This window comes from Mercurialis annua, linkage group LG5 (assembly GCF_937616625.2).
Source record: "Mercurialis annua linkage group LG5, ddMerAnnu1.2, whole genome shotgun sequence".
Taxonomy (NCBI): Eukaryota; Viridiplantae; Streptophyta; class Magnoliopsida; order Malpighiales; family Euphorbiaceae; genus Mercurialis; species Mercurialis annua.
The window spans coordinates 42,187,275-42,212,213 of NC_065574.1; the positions used below are offsets into that span (position 1 = coordinate 42,187,275).

A 24,939-nucleotide genomic window follows, 5' to 3' on the forward strand; every position below is an offset into this window, starting at 1 on the left:
GCAAAACTTGAACCGGGTGTTGGCAAGATGTAAGGAGACAAACCTTTTTTTGAATTGGGAGAAATGCCACTTCATGGTAGAAGAAGGAGTTGTTCTTGGGCACAAGATTTCCCAAGCCGGCATTGAAGTTGATAGAGCCAAAACAGAAGTTATTGAGAAACTTCCACCACCTACTACCGTAAAGGGAGTCCGTGCATTCATGGGGCACGCCGGTTTTTATAGACGCTTTATCAAAGATTTCTCTTCACTTGCTAGACCTTTAACTAACCTACTTGTCATGGACTCTCCTTTTGACTTTACTAATGAATGTGTGCTTGCTTTTGATAGGTTGAAGGAAGCACTTGTCACCGCTCTAATCATATCATCCCCGGATTGGACTCTTCCCTTTGAAATTATGTGCGATGCAAGCGATCAAGACTTAGGATATGTATTGGGGCAAAGGAAGGACAAGCGGGTGCATGTGATTTACTATGCAAGCTGGACAATGGCGGGAGCGCAACTCAATTACACCACCACCGAAAAGGAAATGTTAGCGATGGTCTTCTCTCTAGATAAGTTCCGACAACACTTGCATGGCTCAAAGGCAATCATATACAGCGATCATGCCGCTTTGAGACACCTTTTTGCCAAGCAAGATGCGAAGCCACGGCTTATCCGGTGGATTCTTTTGATGCAAGAATTCGACATTGAGATCCGGGACAAGAAGGGTATGGAAAATGTGTTAGCGGATCACTTGTCAAGATTTGAGATTTCGGAACCGATACCAATTGGGGTGGAAATCAATGAGCGGTTCTCGGATGAGATGCTAATGATGATTAGCGAGGTTGATACACCATGGTACGGTGATATAGCCAACTACCTCTCTTCCAATATGATGCCTCCGGATTTGACTTACCATCAACGAAAACGTTCCTCTCCGATGTCAAGAGATTCTTCTAGGATGAGCCTTATTTGTTCAACATTTGTGGAGATGGGATGTTGAGGAGGTGTGTTGCCTTGAAAGAGATGATGCCTATACCAAGCTCATGTCATGAGTCCGACTATGCCGGTCATTATGGGTCGGCAAGAACCGCCGCTTAAGTTCTTGAGAGTGGGTTCTTTTGGCCAACACTATTCCGGAATGCTAAAGACTTTGTGGGTCATTGTGACCGTTGCCAAAGAGTTGGCAACATTTCAAAGAGGGATGAGATGCCATTGACCATTATCCAAGAAGTTGAGATTTTTGATGTGTGGGGGGATTGATTTTATGGGGCCGTTTCCAATGTTGTATGGGAACCAATACATCTTGGTTGGGGTTTGCTATATGTCTAAATGGGTTGAAGCGGAAGCCTTGCCTACCAATGATTCCAAGGTTGTGTTGCAATTTCTCAAATGGTTGATTAACCGGTTTGGCACCCCTAGAGCAATAATTAGTGATGGTGGATCACACTTTTGCAATTGGCATATTGAAGCCTTGATGAAGAAATATAGTGTGTACCACCGGGTCCATCCATAAAAAAAGTGGTCAAGTGGAGGTCTCAAATCAAGAATTGAAGTGGATTCTTGAGAAGACAGTGAATGACACTAGGAAAGATTGGAGCTTGAAGCTAGATGATGCATTAGGGCATATCGCACGATATTCAAAACGTCATTAGGTATGTCTCCCTATCGCATTGTATATGGGAAGGCGTGTCATTTGCCAATTGAGTTAGATCACCGGGCCTATTGGGTAATCAAGAAATTGAATTTTGATCTTAAGGCGGCGGGAGAGAAGCGCTTGTTACAATTGAATGAATTGGATGAATTCCGATTCTCGGCATATGTGAATGCCAAGCTTTATAAAGAGAAGATCAAGCGGTGGCATGATGCCCACATCTCTCCCAAGACCTTTGAAGTAGGAGCATTTGTTTTTCTCTACAATTCAAGATTGAGGTTATTTTCGGGCAAGCTTAAGTCCCGATAAAGTGGTCCCTATAAGATCCGGAGTGTGGCGGATCATAAAGATATCGAGTTAGAAAACCAAAAGGGAGAGACGTTCAAGGTGAACGGACACCGTTGCAAGCCTTATCTAGGACCCTTGACAGATCAAATTGGTGAGCAATTCTACCTCACCCCTCCTTCTTGAGCGAGATGGATTAACGGTCGAGCTTTTGACTTGAAACAAGCGCACTTTGGAGGTAATCCCAAGAGATTCGATTTTTATCCTTAGTTTAATCATTTTAGTAATTTACTTTGCTCAATTTTTCTTGTTTAATTTTTGTATATCTTTTTGTTCCATTTAATGCCGGAGTGTATTTGTGTTTGTGATGTTAGAGATCAGGATAGAGAAGTGTCAAGCTTGGAAAACTAAGCGGCAAATTTTTGCAAGTCTCAAAAGAGGAGCAAAAATGACTTAAAAAGCCAAGCTTCTCGATCGAGAAGTAACTCACAGGTCACTTCTCGATCGAGAAGTGCTTCTATTGAGAAGCAGAAGTTTTCCCAAAGGGCCTTCTCGATCGAGAAGCACAATTCTCAGGTGCTTCTCGATTGAGAAGCTTCATTAAAATGCCACATCAGCATTTGATTTTCTCAAGACTCTTAAAGTACTTCACATGGGGTGATGAGGTGGCGTCATCTTAACCATTCAAAAGAAACACAACTCACATGGATAAATGAGTTGTCACCATCTCATGATTCAAAATTCAAATATGTGTTTCTTTTTCCTAAAAGCTCACCCCCACTTCATCTTCTTCCTCACTCTTTGCCATTTTGGCAAAGATTCAAAAGCTTCTTTCTCTTTCATCCAAGAATTCGGCCACCACTCTACCACCCCTAAACCACCACCAAACTTCAAAAGAAAAACATTTCTGATCACCCTTTTGCCTCTACTCAACATGGATAAAACCGCTAAGTCAACGAAGGCAGCTACCGCCGCTAAGCCCGCTACCGCCGTCACCGCCTCATCGCCTCCACCACCATCAAGACCACTTCGAGCTAGGGGAAAACAAACCGCATCCGGGTCACGAGTGGTCAGAGTTAACACCCCGGCTTCTTTGACAAGGAGATTTGAAGCTCCATTTGTAATCCGAACGGTGGAAGAAGAAGAGTGTTTTGAAAAGATCAAGGCGAAGAAATTTTGTATTCCTTTCCAAATCAATTGGCGCAACATGGCAGGGTTGGAATTGGTGGAAGATTTAGAGAAATATTTGGGAGTTTTAGGCATAGTGCGTATTGCACAACATCTGGGAATTGGGTATGAGGAATTACCGTGGGAGTTTTTCACAACTCTCAAACCGGCGGATGACAATTATTTGGAGCTTCATTTGCGGTTGTTCAATGGGGAGTACGTTTTGAATTATGATGTGTTGGCAAGGCACCATTCGATGATCACAACCGGATTGAAGGATAATCCAAAGAGTTTTAACTATAAGGCAGTATCGGAAGAGGTTTGCGATTTAGGTGGATATCAATCGAAAACGGATAGGGTGAATGACATCAAGGATACCGCTCTTGTGGTGGCGGTGAAATAGCTTAGTCACTCATTCAGGGGGAGACACGAGTATAGCAAGGTGGGTAAATCCGAGGTGTTTATGATGAACACAATGTTTCACTCGGAAGTAGACAAGTAAAAGATCAACATGGCCTACCGTTTTCTTAGAATTTTGCGAGAAATTCCGGATTCGGATACAAAGATTGGTTTCGGATGGTTGATTACTCTTTTTGCCCACAAATTTGGAGTAGCCGATGCGGCATTTGAGGGGCTCACTCCTATTCCGTCCCGGTTGCTAGATGAGGCACATTTGGACAAAGCCGGTTATGTCCAAAAATGAGAAGTTGTGGCGTACTACAAACGATCATCTTGGATCAAGGCGCATGGTATGCAAGCGGCACATCGAGCGGAATTTGGAAGGGAAGCGGACGTTCAAGTGGAGGAGAAACCCGCTCCTAGAAGAGCAAAGGAGCAAGTGAGGAGGAGCGGAAAGGAGCCGGCCGAAATAAGTGCTCAAGGCGAAGAAGTACCGGAAAATGTACAATAGGAGCAACCGGCTCCGAGTGCTTTTGAGGAGAATGCTTTTGAGGCAGAGCAACGCCGCTTTATGGAGGACCAAAGGCGAATGTGGAAGCGAATGGAATATGGGAAAAGGAGGCTCAAAAATCGACAAAGGCGCCAAGAAGAGAAATTGCGCGACTATCAACCCCCAAGGCGGCCCACCTTTCCCATCTCCAACTCCATCTTCCGAGCACCCGACATTCGATTAATCAAGATTTGCATTTCTCTAACTCAAACTCATTCAATTTTTCTTTATTATATTTCTTGCTTAGAGACTAAGCTCGAAATAAGTGTGAGGAGGGTTGGTGAATTGTATCTTGTTTATCGTTTTGTTTTGTTATGTTTTAGTGTGTTTAGTGTGTTTTATGTTGTTTTGATTCTTAGTTGAAAAGTTGTCGTGTCGCCTCCACTAAATCATTGTACCAAGCTTGTTGAATGCAAATGTTAGTGATTTTGACAAAATTTGAAGTTTATCAACTTTTGATATCCCCCGATCAATGAATGGCATGAATGCGATTTCTAGTTTAGACAATTTCTTTTGATGCTTGCCTAATAAAAAGCAATTCATATGACATGTTTTGACGGGAATTAGGTGAAATTGTTTGTTGGTTAAGCAAATGTAAGCATGATAGTAGCTTGTATGATATGGATGCATGTTGTGCATTGTTAAGAAATTTTGTGTCAATTTTAGGATTGTGGATATGATTGGCATGAGAACATAGGAATTAAACAATTGCATAACACCACATTTCTTTTAAATGATGAGCCTAATTGTCATGCATGTGTGTTATGTTTGCTATATTCTTAGAACTTGCGCGGTGTCCATTTGAGATTATATGGTTGAGTGTCGATTACTAGGTGATTATGGCATTAGGATTACCAATTTCCTTTAAACCACTTAAAAGCCACACTTAACCATTAGACTACACCCCTTTGAGCCTTAGACATTTTTATTGTTTTAACACACTTTCACACATTATCCTTTCAACACTTTACCTCTTTCAAAGCAACCCCAACTTGACTTGAAAAGCTCAATTTTGAAGTATAATATGTCTAGCTTGAAGAATATAAAAGATGTGAACAAAACAAGAAGAAAATATGGGCCTTGAAAAAGAAAGAAAAACAAAATAAAAAAAGAACAAAGAAAAATCAGAAAAAAAGAAAATCAAAAGAAAAAGAAAAACGAATAAAAGCCTTAGAAAAGTTCACTTGTACGGGAAAAAAAACTCCAAGCTAGACCCAAATAGTGATCAATGTAACAAGTTGTCAAGTCAAGTTGTATCCAAATTATCCTTATTTCCTACCTTTAACCCCTAGCCAAGTTACAACCCCAAATAAAAGCCCATATGATAGTGATCGATTACCGAACTAAATAGTGGAGAACCAGACTAAGAGCAAGCTTGTGGTGAATTAGCATATTTTGAGCTTTATTTTTGCAACCTTAAATACTTGTTTGTTAGAGTGAATCTTGTGAGAATTACAATGCTTTTATTGATGCATATGTTTGCTATGCCATGATTGTTCTTTTATCATTTGACCAAATACTTGCATGTTCCGTATATGATCAGAGTAACTTGATTGTTTCAACAAGAACCTTAAGCCAATGCAAGTGCAGCCTAATTATCATCGGAATATGTAATTGCAATTGCATTGCTCATTTATTTGCATCATTAGTAGTTGTTGACATTAGACAATTGTATTTAAGTTTGTTTTTGATTGGGGGTCCATTTGTTGATACTTGTTCAAAGAATTCCATGATTAGTAACATCTAGTTGTGTTTTAGTTCATTTCTTGCTTGGGGACTACCAAGGATTTAGTTTGAGGAGGTTTGATAGGAGTAAAATAGTCCTATAATTAGCGTCACATTTACATCGCTTTTTATGTTTTTTGCTATATGTTTTAAGTGATTATGTCTCTTATTACGTGTGTTAGTATTTCAGGATAAAAGGAGCGTATGTGAAGGTTTTTGGGTCCAAAAGCGCAAAGTATTGAAAAGATATGGAAATCAGAAATTGGATTGAAGACTTGGAGAAAGTTGGCATTCAATAAAACCACTTTCAGCTAGGTCTCGATCGAGAAGCATATGCCCAGGTGCTTCTCGATCGAGAAGGAGGCCAAAAAAGTTGCAGAAATTTCACAAATCATGCTTCTCGATCGAGAAGTTGTTTTTAATGAAGCTTCTCGACCGAGAAGGACATCTTCTCAGCAATTGAAAATCATTTGGGGCTTTGTGCTCTCTTGGCCAAACATATTTTGTAATAGGATGTTTTTATTTCCTTATTTGTTTGACTATATAAAGCACTTTATCTTTTTAGGTCATTTTTATCTAGCACTTTTGTAAGACATCAATCAAGTAGTTTTTACTTAAATCCTTTTGTGCTATCAAAATAGTGTAGAGATTTGAATGTTCTTGGTGTTCTTAAAATTAATTTCCAAATTTTGGGATTAAAACTCCATTCAATATAAGTTATTATTAGTAGATCTTCATTATCTTATGTATGATTTATTGATCTTCTTCTCTTTTTAAGGAAATAATTTCTACTCTTATTACGTCTATTCATTATTGCTTAGTTGTTGATATTAGCTTTGTAATGATTGGCTAAACCCCTTGCTTGGGGGTTGTTAATGAAGGCATGCTAGGGTTTAAGGATTAGGTGTGTGTTGGTTAAGGTTTGATGCGGTTACATATGCTTAAAGCCTAGGTTGGTGTGATCTATTAACCTAAAATTATGGTCTAATTAATTAGGCTAGGGTCATTTAATTAGACGGACTAGTTAACCACAAATCTAGGACCTAATCACGCTAGGGCGGTTTTGGAATTAAGTGGTCTTTAAGTTTTCGTGTTTAATCATAATTAATTGGTTTAATCGACATCTAATTACGCTAGGGCGATTTACATATCGGTCAATTAATTAATTATGATTTTCCTAGTTCTTGACTCGAGAGAGCGAAATTTAAAGCTTTTGAACGGCTTGACCCAAAAACCGGCGCCTATTTGCATTCTTACTCCTAGGATTCTACCGGCCCCATTTAGAAACCCTTGAACTTCTTTTATTATTGTTTAAATCTGTGTTTAATTCATCTTTGTTCAATTCAGTCTTTTGTTCTAGCTCAATAGTTGTTTATTCTAGTTCTTTTACTTGTTGAAAATAAAACGAATGCTTTTTCATTGCTAAACAAATTGAATATCATCTAAGTTCATTCTCGTTATTGCTTGTTCACTCTTGGTGGGATCGACCTCGTTCTTAACGAGTACTACTAGTTGCGATACCGTATACTTGCGGTAAAAGACCAACATGTTTTGGGTTGTGACAAATTTAGTATCAGAGCAGTGGTCTAGGATACGATTGCTAGTATGTGATGTGTTTTGTATGTTATGTGGTTTGAGTACCTAGGAGCTACCGCAACACATACGATTCAAGTTATGTCATCGAAATTTTTTCACTTGTCTTCAAAACTTTCAATTTTCCTCTTTCAGATGTGAATCTTTGCGTATGATTGTTCGATAGTGTATGATGAGATGCGTATGCGTGTATTGTTGCTTTTGCATTGAAACATGATAAGATTTGTATGTGTTGTTATACGATTCGGCAACGAAAGAAATATGTTCGAGATCAAGCTACAAGCGATTCATGAAGAGACAATGAATGTATACGAGAACAGAATTTTAAGATTTGTGTGTTCGGATAGCGATACGAGTTCGAGTAGCGATATGCTAGGATGAAGCATTGTTTAGACGAGATGTCTAGGGTATTATACCCTAAAGTACGTAAAGTTTGAAAGAAGAGGATAAAACCTATCGATCGATTTGCAAATCAAGGTGAATGGAAGACATATGAGTAGTATTGAGTTTAAACCGTTGTAGTGAAGACTGTTAAAGTCTAGTAAGGCAATGATATCATTGGATTGAACCGTTGGATTAGTTAAATTTTGGAATATGGTATTCCTAAGACGGTTATCAAGAGGTTAACCGTTGCGATCGTCAAACGGAGAGTTAGACGATAGTTGTTTTTGAAGATAATTGTGCGAGCAATGAGAGTATAAAGTAAGAGATTAGGAAAGGAGTTTGAAACGGAAAATTGATAGGACGTGTATGGTAGGACAGACATAGAAACCACACTACGTCATCAAACATAAGATGTATATCGAAAGTAAAGTATAAGTGATAGAATGCTAAGTTTGTGTCACAATAGAACGTGACATATGGAAAGTTGCATAAAGATGCAATCGAGGAGCAAAATTTACGGTAAGTAGAATGCTTTAAGGATAAAGCATAAGACTCTCATAAAAAGTATTATGAGTTATTCAAGATACGTGGCTTTGGATTTTAAAATTTGAGGACAAATTTTTATAAGGAGGGGAGAATGTAATACCCCATATTTTTAAGGTCATTAAGTGGTGCCACGTGTCCTAAATTTTGATAATTATAGTCAAGAAGGTCGAGAATTAATTAAAATATTTTGGATTAAGACCGAAGCGGCTCTAATATGTTAGTCGCAATATAATAATTAAGTTTGGAAATTATTATTCATTTGAGCGAGTATTAGCGGGACAAAGGAAAAGTTAAGGAAATTAATACAAAATAAAGTATAAGTCCCGAGCTAATAATTTTTACGCCATCGTCCGTGATATTTTTTTAAGAAATTATCGTAAAAGTTTCGTGATATTCGGAGACTGTTTAACAATTGGGCGCGGACGTTAATTAAGGAGTTGAATTAAAGTACGAGATTGAGCTGCTTGAGCTAAATGGCAATTTATCCATAAGTATATAAGCGGTGGAGGTTGTAATTAGAGTTTATATAGAATTGGATTAGTATTACAATTTAGGTGGCTAGTTTATGTATGTAAGCAGAATGATTATGAATCCGGTCCCTTTTATGGACGAGGGACTGCTGTATTTATTGGCGAGATTTCCGCGTCTTTCTCAATTGATGTGGGATATGTGTTGATGTATGTTTTGGGGCTTTCTCTTGTGGGCTTTATTCCATCAATAATCCCCCTTATTCCGTCTTTACATAGATATTTATGTTTAGAATGTGAAGCGGGTTTCTCTTAGGCCGGGTCATTTGTCTGGCTTCCCTCTTCTCTTTTCTACGCCGTTCTGACAGCCTGTTTATGCAGAATTTAATGCGTCTTGCACCTTTTGGTGTCCTGCCGTCGTTTTGTTTCTTTTTTATTTTCAAAATTTGCTTGATTTTTTTTACTTCTCTTTTTATTCTCTTTGCTTCCCTTGCATTCTCTTCTCTTTTCTTTCTTCGTTTTTAGATCTCGGGTTATTTCTTTTCCAATCATAGCTGATGGTTATACTAAGGCGATTGCCACTTTGAAGAAATGGTCGTGCACTTTAACCCATGATTCCTTGGGTAAGATCCGGCAGACTTATGGCATTCCGGAAGAGTATGACATTAACGTCCCGGCGGGAGATCAATATGCTTTTTCATGATTGCCTTATGGGTCTTCCTTTGTTTTCGAGGAGCAACTGGAGGTTGGTCTTTGTTTTCTGCTGGATAAACTATTGTTTCGGTTCTTGGAGTTCTGGGGTATCGCTTTGTCTTAGTTACATCCCAATGCTATTCGCCACTTCATATGTTTAAAGTCGCTTCATAATCTCAGTGGTGAGCAGCATTTGACTCTCAACCGTGTGTATTATTGGATGAATTCACCTTACCGAAAAAAAGATTTGTCGTTCGTCTCTTTGGGGTTTCGTTCTGGTATGAAGATGTTTGATGATCTTCCTGACTCTATAGAAAAAAAGTGGAAGAGTAAGTTTTTTATCATCAGCCATCTGATCCCAATCTCTTGTCCCTACGCTCTGGCAATCCCATATCGAGCCACGTGACCCTTAGAAAGTGCCAAAGGGGGAGCATACCCTTATGCAGCAGATCAGGACCTTTTATAGGGATGGTTCTCGGTCTTACGCTGATTATATCAGCGAGTATGTGTAGGGTCGCGCCGATCCTTGTTCCGTTTCTTCCGGTTGCATCTGAGACCATCGCTTCTCTTCCCGCCGTATCTCCCGTTGCTGGTGAGTTTTCCTTTTTCCTTCTTTTTCCTTCTGTGTTGTCTGTTGCCATTTCTTACCGTTTGCCTTGTCAGGTGCTCTGGGCAGCCTGACTGCTGCTATTGCTTCTGCCTTGACTTCTCTGAAGCGTCTCGAAAGTGGTGGTTTGGATCTGCCTCCCAGGAAGAAGCCTGACATTCACCCTCCATCTCCTATTGTGTCTTCTGTTCGTTTGTCGCCGGCCGAGGTTCTTCGTCTTACTTCCTCTGGTAGTTAGCCGATGGTTGTTCCTACTACCTCTCCTCCTCCTATGTTGGCCTTAGATTTTCCAGCGTCTGGTCCTCTTCTTTCTTCTGGTGCCGTTACTTCTTCTGTGGACCATTCAACTGCGTCTACATCTTTTCAAGAAGGGGAAGATGAAGGGGAAGAGACTGTTGTACCTTCTGCGCCTCATGGGGGCTCTCATTTGATCCTTCCGTTCGGTTCCAATCGCCATGACCTGGGCGTTTTCCGTCAGGTCCGGGCTTTTATTGGCATGATGGAGCCACCCTCTTTTTATCATTGTTTAAAGGGTGAAGATCTCTTCGATTCTGTTGGCCAGGCCCTTATCACCGCTGATGATGGCATTCGTATTGCTCAGCAGCATTACGTTGCTAAGGATTTTAAGTTGGTTGGGGAACAGTCGGATCGTTCTTTTACGGAGTTACAGGTGAAGGAGTCTTTTATTGAGAGGGATCTTCTGCGGAGGGAGAACATGGATCTTCGTGCTGAGGTTGCCCGCCTTAAATCCGAGCATGCTGAAATGAAAGAGGATTTGGACAAGTCCATCTTTCTTATTTCTCGTCTAGTGAAGCTGCATCGGGGTGATATTGGAGAGAATTACCTTTCTTCCCATCCCGGCGGATATACTTCCGTCCTTGTGGTTGACGCCCGTTCACTGAAAGAAGAAGCTCAACGTTTGTTGGCCGGTCATAAGTTGGCTCAAGTCGCGCCTCCTGCTGTTGTTCCTCCTTCTTCTTCAATTGCTGCTGCTTTAGTTCTTGTTAGCCATCTGGGTCTGCCTCCACCATCGTTGGGTTTCACTTCTCCTTTTGCCTCGCAATCTTTGGGCTTACCGGATCCTAGCATGCCCTTCCTGTCTGAAGGCTTTGGATTTTTGAACACCTCTAATGGTGGTTGATTTGATTCGTCATCCACTTGTAATTTTTGTTATATGTATCTATTTTGAACGATGACCTTGTTCTTCCTTTTAGATTTATTGGAACGTGTGTTGCTGTTTTTTGTTTGTTACTCTTGTTAGATTTACGTTGAGTGATCTACTTGTGACCGCTTCTCTTGCTATTTCATTTTGTTGTTGCTGTATTTTAGCCTCTTGGATGTTCCTCGAGTTTATTATGGGAGATGTCTCCCATTTTGTTTATTGTTGTTCTTGTGTTGTTGCTTTTTTTTTCCTTTTTTTGAGAAATGTTTCTCAGTATACTGGCCGTTGCCTTGGGGAATTGTTTCCCTTCTATTCTTGATGTATTTTTCTCTTCTTTTTTATGTTTTTTGTTTGCACTTTGTAGCTTCCCATCAACATTTTCTTTCATTCTATTCATGATACAATTTCAAGTGTTCTACATTCCAGAATCTAGGTACTTCCTGCCCTCTATTGTTTTCAAGCGGTATGCTCCTCTTCCGGTAGTCTTGGTTACTCGGTACGATCCTTCCCAATTGCTTTCCAGCTTTCCTACGCCAGCATTGCCTTTTCTTATAGCCGCGTCTCTTCGGACCAGGTCTCTTTCCTTCAAACTTCTTGGTTGCACATTTTTATTGTGGTACCTAGCTGTTTGGCTTCGGTAAGCTTCTGCTCGGATGTTGGCCGCATGTCTTTTCCCTTCTAGCTGATCTACAGATCGTCGTAGCTCTTCTTCGTTTATATTTTCATTGTAGTGCTTGGTTCTTATCGATGGCATTCCGATTTCGGCTGCTATTACTACCTCTACTCCGTATGTCAAGCGGAATGGTGTTTCTCCCGCTCCTTTCCTAGGGGTCATTATGTATGCCAAGATTACGTTATTTAGCTCTTCTGCGCAGTTTCCTTTTGCCTCATCCAGCCTCTTTTTAATCCTTTGCAGATCATTCTGTTGGTTACCTCTGTCATTCCTATTATTTGGGGATGCGCCACTGATGTGAATTGTAGGTTTACGCCAAGGTTTTCACAAAACCCCTGAAGGCTGCGCTGTCGAATTGCTTCCTGTTGTCCGTTACTAACGTCTTGGGGATGCCGAACCTGCATACTAATTCTCTCCAGAAGAACTCTTCCTCCTTTGCTGCTGTTATTGTGGAGACCGCTTCTACTTCCACCCATTTTATGGAGTGGTCGATCGCCACAAAAATGAATTTCTTTTGATTTTTCGCAGTTGGGAACGGTCCTAGGATGTCTATTCCCCACTTTGCAAATGGCCACGGGCTTGGCGCGGGCATGGTTTCCTGAGCTGGAATGTGGGATCTGTCCCCGTGCCTTTGGCACTTGTCGCATTTCTTTTCCAGTTCTTTGGAGTCTTCTTCCATGTTAGGCCAGTAATATCCCTGCAGGGATGCTTTTCTTACTAGGGTTGTTGGTCCCTCGTGTGCGACGCATATCCCCTCACGCGACTTGCTTAGGATGTATTGTCCTCTATTTGAGATACGCATCTGCACCATGGATGGCTTACGGATGTCTGGTACAACGTTCCTTCTTAAATTGCATATCGACTGGCGATCCTTCTTACGTTTTGTGCTTTGCTTAGGTCTTCCGGTGTTCTTCCCTCTTCTAAGTATCTCCAGATGGGCTCCATCCATTCATCCAGCTCTTGTATGAGACAACTTGTTGGCACATCGATTGTTGGTGATGTAGTCTCCTCTTTGAATTCCATTATTTCGAATCTGTCGCTTTTTTTTGATGCCGCTTTTGCTATTGCATCCGCCTCTGTGTTTTATTCTCTTCCAATTTTCTTTATTTCCCATTGTCCTCCTCGCTTCTCAATTTTTTGTAGGAGTTCTTTTGCCTTCCTGTTGTATTTCAGTAGGTTCCCCTCTTTCGTGGCGAACATCCCATTTATTTTCCCCACTACTAGTTGTGAGTCGCAATGGATCCTCAAGTCTTTAGCTTTTACTTCCACCGCTAGTGCCAGTCCTGCTATCCGTGCTTCATACTCCGCCACATTGTTTGTTGCCGTGAAACTTAGGTGGACTCTGTATTCGATTCGCACCTTGTGTGGGCCTTTAAGGATGACTCTAGCTCCTGTCCCTTTTTTGTTTTTTGCTCCGTCAACATAGAGTTCCCATCTTTCTATTACTTCAGGTTATTTCATGTGATCTCCGGTGAGTTCTGCTACGAAGTCCGCCAGAGTTTGAGCTTGCATTGCCTGTCTGGGTTCGTAACTGATGTCGTATTCTCCCAGTTGTATTGCCCATTTGACCATTTTTCCTGATAGTTCTGGTCTTTGGAGGGCTTGTCGTAGGGGTTGGTCTGTTCGCACGACTATCGGGTGCGCCTGGAAGTACGGCCTCAGCTTCTTTGCTATTGTTGTCAATGCTAAAGCCATTTTTTCAATTTCCGGGTATCTGAGCTCTGCGTCTTTAAGGGTCCGACTTACGTAGTATATCAGTAGTTGTTTCCCTTCCTCTTCTCTTACAAAGACCGTTGTCGTGGTGTCTCTGCAGATAGAGATGTATAGGTACAAAATTTCAGCGTCCTTTGGTCGGCTTAGTAGTGGTGGTTTTGTTAGGAACTGCTTCAGATCTTCGAAGGCTTGGCCGCACTCCTCTCCCCATTTGAATGTTTTTGTTTTCAACGTGTTATAGAACGGGAGGCATCTTTTTGCCGATGATGAGATGAATCGTCCCAAAGCCGTCATTATTCCATTTAGAACTTGTACTTCTCTTTGATTCTTTGGCGGGGTCATTTCCAGGATGGCCTTGATTTTTTCGGGGTTTGCTTCCACTCCTCTTCGGGATACCATGAATCCCAAGAATTTTCCTCCTTCCACTCCGAATGTGCATTTCTCCGGGTTCATCTTCATGTCGAATTTGTCGAGTATTTCCATCATTGTTCGTAGGTCTTTGGGGTGATCTTCTTCTCTCTTGCTTTTAACGATTACATCATTGGCGTACACTTCCATTGTTTTGCCGATTTGGTCTTTGAACATGTGTTTCATCAATCGTTGGTATGTCTCTCCTGCGTTCTTTAGTTCGAAGGGCATCATCGTGTAGTAGTAGGTTCCTTCATCCGTTACGAAGCTTGTTTTTGTTTGGTCTTCCTCCTTCATCGTAATTTGGTTATACCCTTGTGCCATGTCCGCCAGGCTGTACATCACGTACCCGCGGTTGAATCTACCAATTGGACGATGTTGGGAAGGGGAAAGCAGTCTTTCGGGCATGCCTTGTTTAGGTCGGTAAAATCGACGCACATCCAGTTTTTCCCATTCGCGTTTTTTACAAGAACCACATTGCTTAACCTGTCAGAGTACTTCATTTCTTTGATGCACCCTGCCCCATCAACTTTTCTACCGCTTCTGCAATTATTCTCTGCCGCTACTCCGACTGTCGTTGCTTCTTTTGTCCAATTGGCTTCATCGTTGTGTCGACGTTCAGCTCGTGACATGCTATATCCGGATGCAAGCCCTTGATGTTAGAAGCTTTTGTGGCGAACGTCCCCTCGAACTCCTGGAGTACATTCTGGATCTCCCTTTTGGTCATTTCTTTCATGTTGGTGCCCATTTTAACGTTTTTCCCAGTGCAGATCTCCCATGGCTTTGTTTCTCCCACCGACTCGGCCGTTGACTCCTCGCATGGTAGTTCCAATATCTCGTCTATGTTGAGTAGTTCGGCCATGGCCGCCTCGCGACTAGCTTCCACTTCATCTTGACTTCCCTCGATAGTCATTGTTCCTGAAGAGGTCGGGATCAGTATCCTTTTATTTCTTATATCAAGGACCGCTCCTGACACGTAAAGGAACGGCCGTCCCATATAAGGTCATACAGGAGGTTCCTGCTCACAATATAAAAAGGAAAAGTGATTGTCCTTTCTTGGCCTATCCGGTCATCAAAGTTCACCCGGATCTTTGCCACTCCCGATGTTGGAAGTCTACCATCTACCATCCCTCGCACAACATCCATGTTTGGTCTTACACGGATCTGACTTCCTCCGGTTGCCCAATAAACATTCTCTGCGATGACGTTAACACCTGACCCCGGGTCTACCGATACTGACTTCCTTCGTCCTCCTATTTTTGCTGGGACTATGATGGCACCCTCCGGTTCTCTTGGTACATGGTTCAGCCTCATATTGCACTTCGCTACCGGGATGGTAGTTCTCTTCCGTTTGTATCTTCTCAGAGGATCGTCGCCGGTCTCGTCTCTCTTTCTCTTGTCGATCGCACTTCCCTCGTGTGCGTCCATCTTAGTTTGCTCTATTGCATGGTTGTGGGCTTATAAGGTTCTAGCTATTCACCACCTCTACCTCTAGATTTTTATTTCTCTAAGAACAGTGTTCCCAAAGACGGCGCCAAATGATGGAGGTGGTAATTAGAGTTTATATTGAATCGGATAAGTATTACAATTGAGGTGGCTAGTTTATGTATGTAAGCAGAATGATCATGAATCCAGTCCCTTTTATGGACGAGGGACCGCTGTATCTATAGGCGAGCTTTCCGCGTCTTTCTCAATCGATGTGGGATATGTGTTGATGTATGTATTTTGGGCTTTCGCTTGTGGGCTTTATTCCATCAATAAGTTAAGGAATGAATTAGATTTTGGTTACAAAAACCAAAATCTTCATCATTCCCTTTCATTTTCTCACGAAGGAGAATTCAAGACTAGGGCTTTGATTTTGGATCCGTTTTTGACGATTCTCGCTTCTAATCTTTCGTATTTGAATGGGTAATCAAGGTAAGCTTGTCGTTTTGATGTTCAATTGGTCATTTTTTATGGGTTTTCGGTTCTAGGATTACGGTTTTAGTAAAACCGTATCAAATTCACGTAATCAATTTGTTTTAAGCTTAGTTTATGCGTTTTTGATGTTTCTATGCGTTGTGGTGATGATGGGTACGTGAGAGTAGGTCGGAATTGAGTCGGAATCACGCCGGATGCGTGTTTGGGGCTGAAGTGAGAGTCCTCATGATGTGAGGAGGCCCTTCACGACGTGAGAGCATGCCTCACGACGTGAGAGCAAGTCTCACGACGTGAGGAGACCCCTCACGACGTGAGGAAGGCTTGGCATGCTGTGCCAAGCCTATTTTGAAGCAGGAATGCTATTTTGAGACCCGACGCGAAGTATTCTAGCTTGACATTGACCTACGAACTCTGAAAATGTGAAATTAGGACACAGGTCATAAGTAATGTGATTAGGGTTTTGAAGTACGGAGTTAGACGTTTAGACGTAAGGTTTTGTTTGTAAACCTAAAGATCGTATCGAGTTGTATTTTGACATTGGAATCCTTTTAGATCCGGCAAGGCAGCAAGCTACCAGACATGGAGTTCAGAGAGCTTGACGGGATTGTTCGATCAAAGGTTTGAATGATGTGCCGAGCTTAAGTGTTTTGGATAGCGATTAGTGTGAGTTTACTATTTACTTTTGTGTATTGTTTAAAGTAATTTCTATTTTATGGTTAAATTAAATGCATCGCATACGATATGATTTTGTTATAATCGAAGTAAGTTCATCGCATTTGATATGCTTCAGTTGTGTGTGCGTATAGTAGTTTGTTTGTGAAGTTTGATGTTTAGTTCATGATCCGAAGAAAGGAGCTACCTATTGGCGTAAATAGGCTGTGTGATCACCAGTGTTCGGGTAAGTCATAGAATAAGTCTCGATTGCTCTATAGAGTACTCGTCTTGTTTGATTAGATACAAGGTTGAACTCGGTGGAATTATCTCGGGACCTGTATCTAGAGTTAACTCGGTGGAACTATCTCGGGACTCATCTCGATCGTTTGTATTTAAAAAGTGGCATGAGTTAACTAGGTGGAACTATCTCGAGACTATGCCACATGGTATTGGTTAACTCGGTGGAATCATCTCGGGACCACAATGATGATAGGTTTTTGAAGTAGTTCTGTTCGTTTATGTTATAAGTTTAAGATTACGGTTTCGATCGGATCTAATGTTTGGATTGTTTTGTTATATGTTTTGATATATGTTTATGAAATTTATTTTTGTATAATACCGTAAGTAAATATGAACTCACTTAGTGTCGAATGACCCTCCCACAGTGTTTTCCTTTCGGGTAAATAGCAGTTTGATGTGACTGACTTCTATTCTTGTTCCAGAAGTCTGTACTTTTGAAGTATGAAAAGGAAAAGAAGATTTCAATCGATAGAGCTTGTCGAGTCTTAGTGATATGTTGTGTCTGGAAAACGGTTTGATTGTATCGCTTATACTTTGATGTTTAGTATTGATTGTATCATATTGCATTTTTTAAATTGTTTGTGTTTGTTTAAGTTTGTATCATATCATATGTCATATTGTATGGATAAGATGATAGATGTTTGATCGTTGTTTGTATGTTTTATCGCAAAAAGTTAAAGTGGTTTTAGGCTTGCTACAGGTTCTGAAGCAACCACTCCCGTTCCCTAGCGCCGGTCGTGGCCCTTGATTTTGGATCGTGACATTCACTGGTTGCTCTATAGTTGCTTTCTAATTTATTTATTTTACTCATAGAATATTTTCAGCCAACCAATGACTTTCGGTGAATGTTATATATAAAAAGTACTTTGTGTAATTTAAATATATTTTTCAGTTATTTATAAGTAATAGATCTAGTTACATTTTCTTTATTTTTTAAAAGGTGTAATTTTTTTTACACTTGGTATTTGATATTTTATTCTTCTATTTTGTTTTATGTTGATCTTTCGTCACTTTTTAATTGCTAGGTTTTTAATTTCTCGTACATTTCCTATTAGATTGTCGAATTTTTATAAATGTTATATATAAACACTAAAATTTAAATTATTTGGGCAGATACAGATAATTGTTCTTGTTTAAAAATAATAATTTAAAAATGATATTGTCTTTTATTTATTTTTAATTTTATAAAAAATTAAAAGAGACGAAAGGAAATAATCATACACAAATAGTGATGTAAAATTTAAAATTTACTTTGACTTAAAATGGTTTTGTATATTTTTTTATAAGCCAACAACAATAGAGAATCTATATATATAAATATTATAAAGATAAAAAAGATTACAAATAATCTTTATAGTTTTTGCTGGTAAAATTTTATAAATATAAAAAGAAATGTAAGTGTTAATCAATGGACAAACATAAAGAAAACAAATATGCAAAGTGAAACATAGAAAAGTGTATAAATGCAGATTGTTTGTTTGCAAAGTATAAATGATATATGGATCACTTATTCAAACATTTTTGAAAAAAACCCTACTATTTTATCATATATGCTTAAAGACTTCTCAAAGCAGGACAAACTTTACAGCGACATGAAAAACAATGACCTAATTACTTAAAAACCACCTATCTTGTAATTTTTTTTCATTTATACCACGACCTAGAAAAATTTTCATTTGTACTTTTGATTTTTATGTTTCGTTTGTACCCCAAGAGTAATTTTTTTGATAATTTTATTAATTTAAAGATGAAAATATTAAAAACAAGATACATAAATGATTATCGTTAACGTTTTATTAGAATATAGGTTAAAAATGAAGGACTAATTTAATTTTTTTTTTTAAAAAAAATAGGTCAATTCAACTCATTAGGTAGAGATGAAACATAAAAATTAAAAATAGGGTACAATTGAAAATTTTCCTAGGTCATGGTATAAATGAAAAAAAATTATAAGGTGGGTGGTTTTTAAGTAATTAAGCCAAAAACAATTACCAGTGGCTTAAGCTTTCTAAATTTTATCTAAATTTAAGAATTTTTTTTCTTTTAATTTCTATTCTTAATCTTATTCAAATACTCAATTCATATTATTATTCTTTTAGATTCTTATGTTAATGTACACGGCTTACGATTGTTGCAAATATGCAATTTCAAATTTAGAGTTTCTTTATTATTTGATTTTAGATTCTCTAATTATTTAGTCTTTTATATGTTTTGTAATTTAGAGGGTTAAATTTGATAATGATTGCTTTTTGTTGTGCTGATTTTATGTCCTGATTATGATTGTGTTGGTGATTTTAGCAATTCAGTTTTTAATTTTATCAAACAACTTTTCATTTCAGGTTTATTTAACATTAAATTGATTAATTCACTACTAATGGATAAGCATAAAACGAGATAGTAAAAGGAGCACAAGAGAATCCCACATCGGCCAACAGAAGGCAAACACACTGAAAACGCTATAAATAGGTCATGAACCCTTACGCCCGGAGGTACGACTAATCCTAGCCAACATATACTTTACTCATTGAATAACCAACTGACTAGAGGTTCGGAGCGGTCACGGGGTTTAGAGACCTGCCGTAACCGATCCTCTTTCTATTGTCCGCTTTGCAAGGTCGATGACTGACGTCAGCAAAGACACCCCAGGACAAACGACCAAAGAAAAAAGCCACTAGCAGCCGGGCATAGAGGATCCACAAAGGGCAGCCCATGAACGTCCATAGTAACAGGAGCGACGGGAAGATCAGGCATCTTCTTCCAAGGATTCGGTAGTCCAACGCCAACCCCAGGGAGATGGATCAGACCAAAACTTCCAAGAATCCATAGACCAGACAATGGACGGCGCAATGAGGCACTTCCGAGAAGACGTTGCTACGGTGGTCAAGGAGGCAACGGAGACCATTCTGTCCCAGACGCCAAGCAACAAAACTCAGGATACAACCAGAGGACGAGCGAAAGAGGGAGGGAAAACGCCTAGCACAGGTGGCAACCTCGAAGGCAAAGAACTAGAGGTACTCATAGTGGAGGACGAGGAGCAGAAGGCGACGGATCCAACCGACAAGAGACGGTTACAGGTAGGAACAAAAGGTGTGGATCTAATGGAAGTAAAAAACTAATAGTAGAAGCGATGTAGAATGCAACTGAAGAAAAGTCAAGAGAGCATGTCCAGGCGAGTAGTATGACTAGCAAAAATTCGCCCTTAGCTACAAACGTGCAATCAGAGAAATGTCCAGAAAGGCTCAAGATACCCAACTTTGATAACTTCGATAAAACCGGTTGCCCAGGAAGTCATGTCACGAAATTCTACAACAAGATGATCCTCTTAGACGTTACAGACGCAATACTCTGCAAGATGTTCCCAACCGCGTTCGGCAACAAAGCACAACGATGGTACAATGGTCTATAGGATGGATCGATCACGACATGCAGACATCTAAACAGGGAGTTTGTGATAAGGTTCTTCACGAACATCCCACCAAAAAGAAGTTCAGAGTAACTCTACAAATGTCGGCAAGGACAAGGGGAGACACTTCGAGCATACATAGAAAGATTCAACTGAAGTAATGAAAATCAAGGACCTAAACAACGACACGGTGGTACAAGCCCTGAAGACAGGCACACAGATGGGCGTACTGGGAGACAAGTTGAGCTCTAAAAAGCCCAAAATTTATCAACAAGTAATGGCGGTGGCCCAAAAATGCATAAACATGGACGACGGAAGGAGATAGAAAAGCAACGATGCTTCAAAGAAGGAAGAAAGCAAATGAGGAACCTCACAAAGACAATCATCCCATTCCCAAAAAGACAACAGCGTGAGTCATCGGATTATCGGCAGGTACACACCGTACGAAGACGCCAGTCATTGCAAAAAAAATAACAGGTACCCCAACGAATACAAGTCAAGCAGATATGGCGACAGGGCCGAGAGGTTCACCCCGCTGAACACAAGGGCTAACGTGATAATGTGGGTCAAAGAAGGCCGAACTCCAATGACCTGGCCCCCAAAAGATGATCCATAGAACAGGAACAAGAGACAAAAATCGATAGTATAAATTTCACAAGGATTACATACACGACACAGAGGAATGCTACGATTTAAAGAAAGAGATAGAGATGTTGATAGAGTCTGGGTCGCTGAGGAAATTCACGAGCCACAAAAAAGAAAAGGAGCATCGAAAGGAAAAAGCTGACAAGGAAGAGAAGAAAGAAGAGGAAAAGGGGAAGAAAGAAGGAAAGCGCCAGAGTTATCAACGTCATCATAGAAGAGAAAAGCATATAGGCAGGAAGAAAAAGGCCAATGGTCGAGATAATGCGGGTGATAGAACAAACAAGAGGAGAGCCGAACACAACAAAGATAGTCACTTTCTCTACAGAGGAGGTGACGCATGTGAAGGGACCGCACAATGATGCCTTTATGGTAGAAGCTATCATCAACAACTTCCTAGTCATGATGCTATTGGTAGACGAAGGAAGCGCAGTGAATTTAATGACTTGGGAGGCAAATAAAGGAATAGGAGGCGAACTTAGAAAGCTCAAACATTTCCTGGTACCCATAAAAGGACTTGGAGGAGCACCCGTTAAACCCAAAGGTCTAGCGGAGCTAATAACAGAGTTCAGAAGAGGAGGAAAGGAGACAAAAGAAATTAAAACGTTGTTCTTCATCGTAGATATTACCGCTGGCCTACAACGGAATACTAGGAAGACCATTTCTATATGATTCAAGAGCAATTATAAGCATCTGCTACCTGGTGATAAAAATACCAACTATGGGGGGGACCATCAACGTCAAAGAGGATCAAGAAGTTGCACCAAGGTGCTACACAGTTGCAATGAAAGAAACAAAAGAGTAAAACTGCTGAGGAGGAGAAAAGAATCAAAGACTAAAGGCCAAAGAGATGATGGTAATAGTCTTCATTTTTGTATTAGTAGTTTCCATGTCAATTTTAATACAATCATATTTTTAAGAATCAAACTAGCAAAACACAATGAAAGGCCAACAACAGGCGGGAGTCGCAGACAAACCTACTCAAACAAGCAACAAAAGAAATACATATCTGTGAGCGGAGCGGGGTTCGGGGGCCGATCGCCGAAGGCTTATGGCTGACTTTTCGATCTAGAAATGGGTTTTTGAAAAGAAGGGAGTCGCCACCTAGTTCAACTAGGAAATGTCTTTTAACCGACTAGGTAACCTTACTCGCTTATGGGTAAGATTATCTTGCATCGGACAAAAGACTAGGGTTTGTGGACCTCCCCGGGACTCGTGTTCTTGGCTTATCGATTATCGGTTTATTTTCCGGACATATTTGCATTAATCTCATCTCAACAGTATATGCAGTTCACAGGATATGAAAGCTATAAATAAACAAGTATGAAAGCAGTAAACACGTTTGACTCGCATATGACTCGATCTGGACTGGCATTTGAGACAAGTAATAGGTACTCCTAAACATTCATCTAACCTTAGAGGTTTCTAACAAGTAGCAAATCATGTCTGGTCTGGATTAATTACATGCACAAAACCCAAATCGGGAGTCTAAGTTTGATTAGTTCATTTTATTAGGTGATCATGAAAAACCTATACAACTGTTACTACTCATTTCATGGAAGTCCTACGATGTCTAGATGATGAGATGGAATTACATTTAACTAATTTATGTGATTAGTCCTTTAACCGGTTAATTGACATGATTTTGGAAAGCTAGAAACATTGCTGGCATGCCCAAGTGCAATTGGTATACATACAAGGTCAGCGATACTTTTTAACCTCGTTGACTTTGAGTGTCTGGCACTCGCGGGTTTTGACCATCGATCTAGTCTAAACTGGCTCTCGGTTAGATCACAAGAGTTGCGAGTCTCGTTGATCTAGTTCTACTAGTTAAAAAGGCGGTCGATTCCGAGTTTTGGTGAACCCAGAATCTACTCTAGAAGTTGCTGGTTTGCTGGGTCTCGGGATCGTGGGACCAGTTTATACACTATGTTACACTATTGGACTTTTGTGTCCGTTTTACATCAGGTCTGGCCCGTTACAAAGAAGAAACGTAAAGTAAATGGAAAACGGTAAATCTGGGTCTAAACAAAATCTAATTCCGAGCTCAAACAAGTCCGAAAACCTAATTCGAAAGTTTGGGAATCGTATGGAAGATCTGGGAAGCAAGGTTCTGGGAGCTTGGCATCAAGAACACGGTGTGACTGCCGGAGCCGGCTATTAGCAACCGGCGGCGCCGTAGGCTGTAGTTTGCGGCGGCGGCGGTTTTGGGCAATCCGTTTTTCAGCAGTTTTCTGGTTCGTTTTTAGCTCGATTCTCACTCGTTTCAGCTCCGTTTTTCATGCAAAAGTAGTCAAAAAAACACATAAAATCGAACAAGGAATGCAAAAAAACAGTCTGGAATTGTTGTAAGGTGATTTGAATAAAAAATTATAAAATTACAGTAACCATTTTTAGGTATTTTTCATGTCAAAAATAGTTAAAAACTCCTAGAAACACACATTCTAGAGAATTTAATCGATTGAGTTTCTGGATTTGAGCATAAAAACTGTGAATTACTACTAATTAACATGTCTATCAACAATTTAATGGCAATTTGACAATTTATTTTATTAAGTCTAACATGGCAATTTTATGGCTACAATTGGAAAATGAACTATTATACACCATAATTATGCAATTTTAGCAAATTTGATAATTATTATGGCATATATTTATGGAAAATCAAAGGAATAATTAAAGGGTCCTCAGAATTACCGGTCTGAGTCCTTGGCTCATTTGCTGGCGAAGTGGATACAGAATCCAGCTTCGAATCTGATGCTTGTTCTGCGTTCTTGGAGAATTAACACGTGTTTTAGTGTTTTAGGACTGAAAATTAGTGATGTTTTGTGTGTGTGTGGTAGAATATTCGGCTATGCTAGTCTAGGGAGCTGTCGAATTTTCTTGTCTGAATTCTAGGGTTTGTGTGCCATCTATTGCTAGGCTGACTTAAGGTTGAATTTATGGTAGTCTTATTAAGGTTAAGGTTTGCTCAAGTCTATTTATGGTCTTGTCCTTCTAGAGTTTGAATTAGGTTTAAAGAAGTGATAAGTGATAAGTCAAGAAGTATTAGGATTAGCTTTTAATTAGTTAATAAGGATTTTAACTTTAATTCGGATTTTGGCTTGCTAGCTAAGTAAAAAGATGCTAAAAGTCAATTTTGGTGTCTAAAAATGTCAAAAAAGGCTACTAAGACCCTATGGGTTTGGTTATAGTCAATTTAAACCCAACTTGTAATAGAGTGGACCTAAGTCCGAGTTATCATACCCACAAGGAGTGAATTCAAGAGTGATGATTGATGAGAGTGATTTTAGTTGCTATTCAATTCGTTTAGCGAAACACGAATGGTTGAACTTCAAGTAAGATTAACACTAATAGGCACTAAACAACTAAACAATTAAACTAACAATTCAAGCAATTATAATAAGAACGAGTTTAATCAATAAGTAAAAGATGTCTAGGGGTTGAAATCATTCCTAGGTCATGCATACATAGTAATGGATGAATTGGTATCTAGCAAGGGCCGAGTTGTGCCTAGCGCACCGTTCCCGCTCTCTCGAGCCTCTAAGAACGGCAAAATCAATAATCAATTAATCAATTAATGCCTAACTCACTCTCGTGATACTAAACAAAACCAATTACCCAACATCAATTAATCAACAAACTCAAGGTCACCTAAATCCTAATCCACTCTCGTGGTATTACAATCTAGGCTTCTAATTCCAAAGTCTATTCACCTAACCATTTCTCAATGAGTCAAGCAAACACTAAATCATGCATTAGATAGCTAGGTAACACAAGCATTAGGAACTAGAATTAGAACAAGCATTTAACCAATCAAACATACCATTTAACACAACATGAAGGAAATCATCTCAACCCCCAAACATGGGGGATTAGTTACACATACCAAGAGCTAAATTAACAAAATGATAAATGGAAGGCATGGTTAAAGAGTACTTACAAGAAGATGAAAAACCCACAAATAAGAGTTGTAATAGAAAATAAAACTTGTTCATTCAATAAAGCTTCAAAG

At 39.8% G+C, this 24,939-nt stretch overlaps 1 protein-coding gene across 1 annotated transcript; it reads left to right on the forward strand.

Annotated features, from left to right (window-relative positions):
• Positions 1–1,636: 1,636 nt before the first annotated feature.
• Positions 1,637–2,598, forward strand: LOC126681870 (uncharacterized). The gene is made up of 3 exons (XM_050377424.1): positions 1,637–1,922; positions 2,293–2,346; positions 2,447–2,598. Exons 1-3 carry the CDS (start codon positions 1,637–1,639, stop codon positions 2,596–2,598), a joined length of 492 nt encoding a protein of 163 aa, XP_050233381.1.
• The last annotated feature ends 22,341 nt before the right edge of the window (positions 2,599–24,939 follow it).

Excerpts from the sequence above, each read along its gene's own strand:
- LOC126681870 (XM_050377424.1), top strand. The coding sequence starts at position 1,637 with ATGTCTCCCTATCGCATTGTATATGGGAAGGCGTGTCATTTGCCAATT. Across the intron at positions 1,923-2,292 it reads AAGATTGAGGTTATTTTCGG|AGATCAGGATAGAGAAGTGT; the intron begins GCAAGCTTAAGT and ends TTGTGATGTTAG. Across the intron at positions 2,347-2,446 it reads TAAGCGGCAAATTTTTGCAA|CAGAAGTTTTCCCAAAGGGC; the intron begins GTCTCAAAAGAG and ends TCTATTGAGAAG.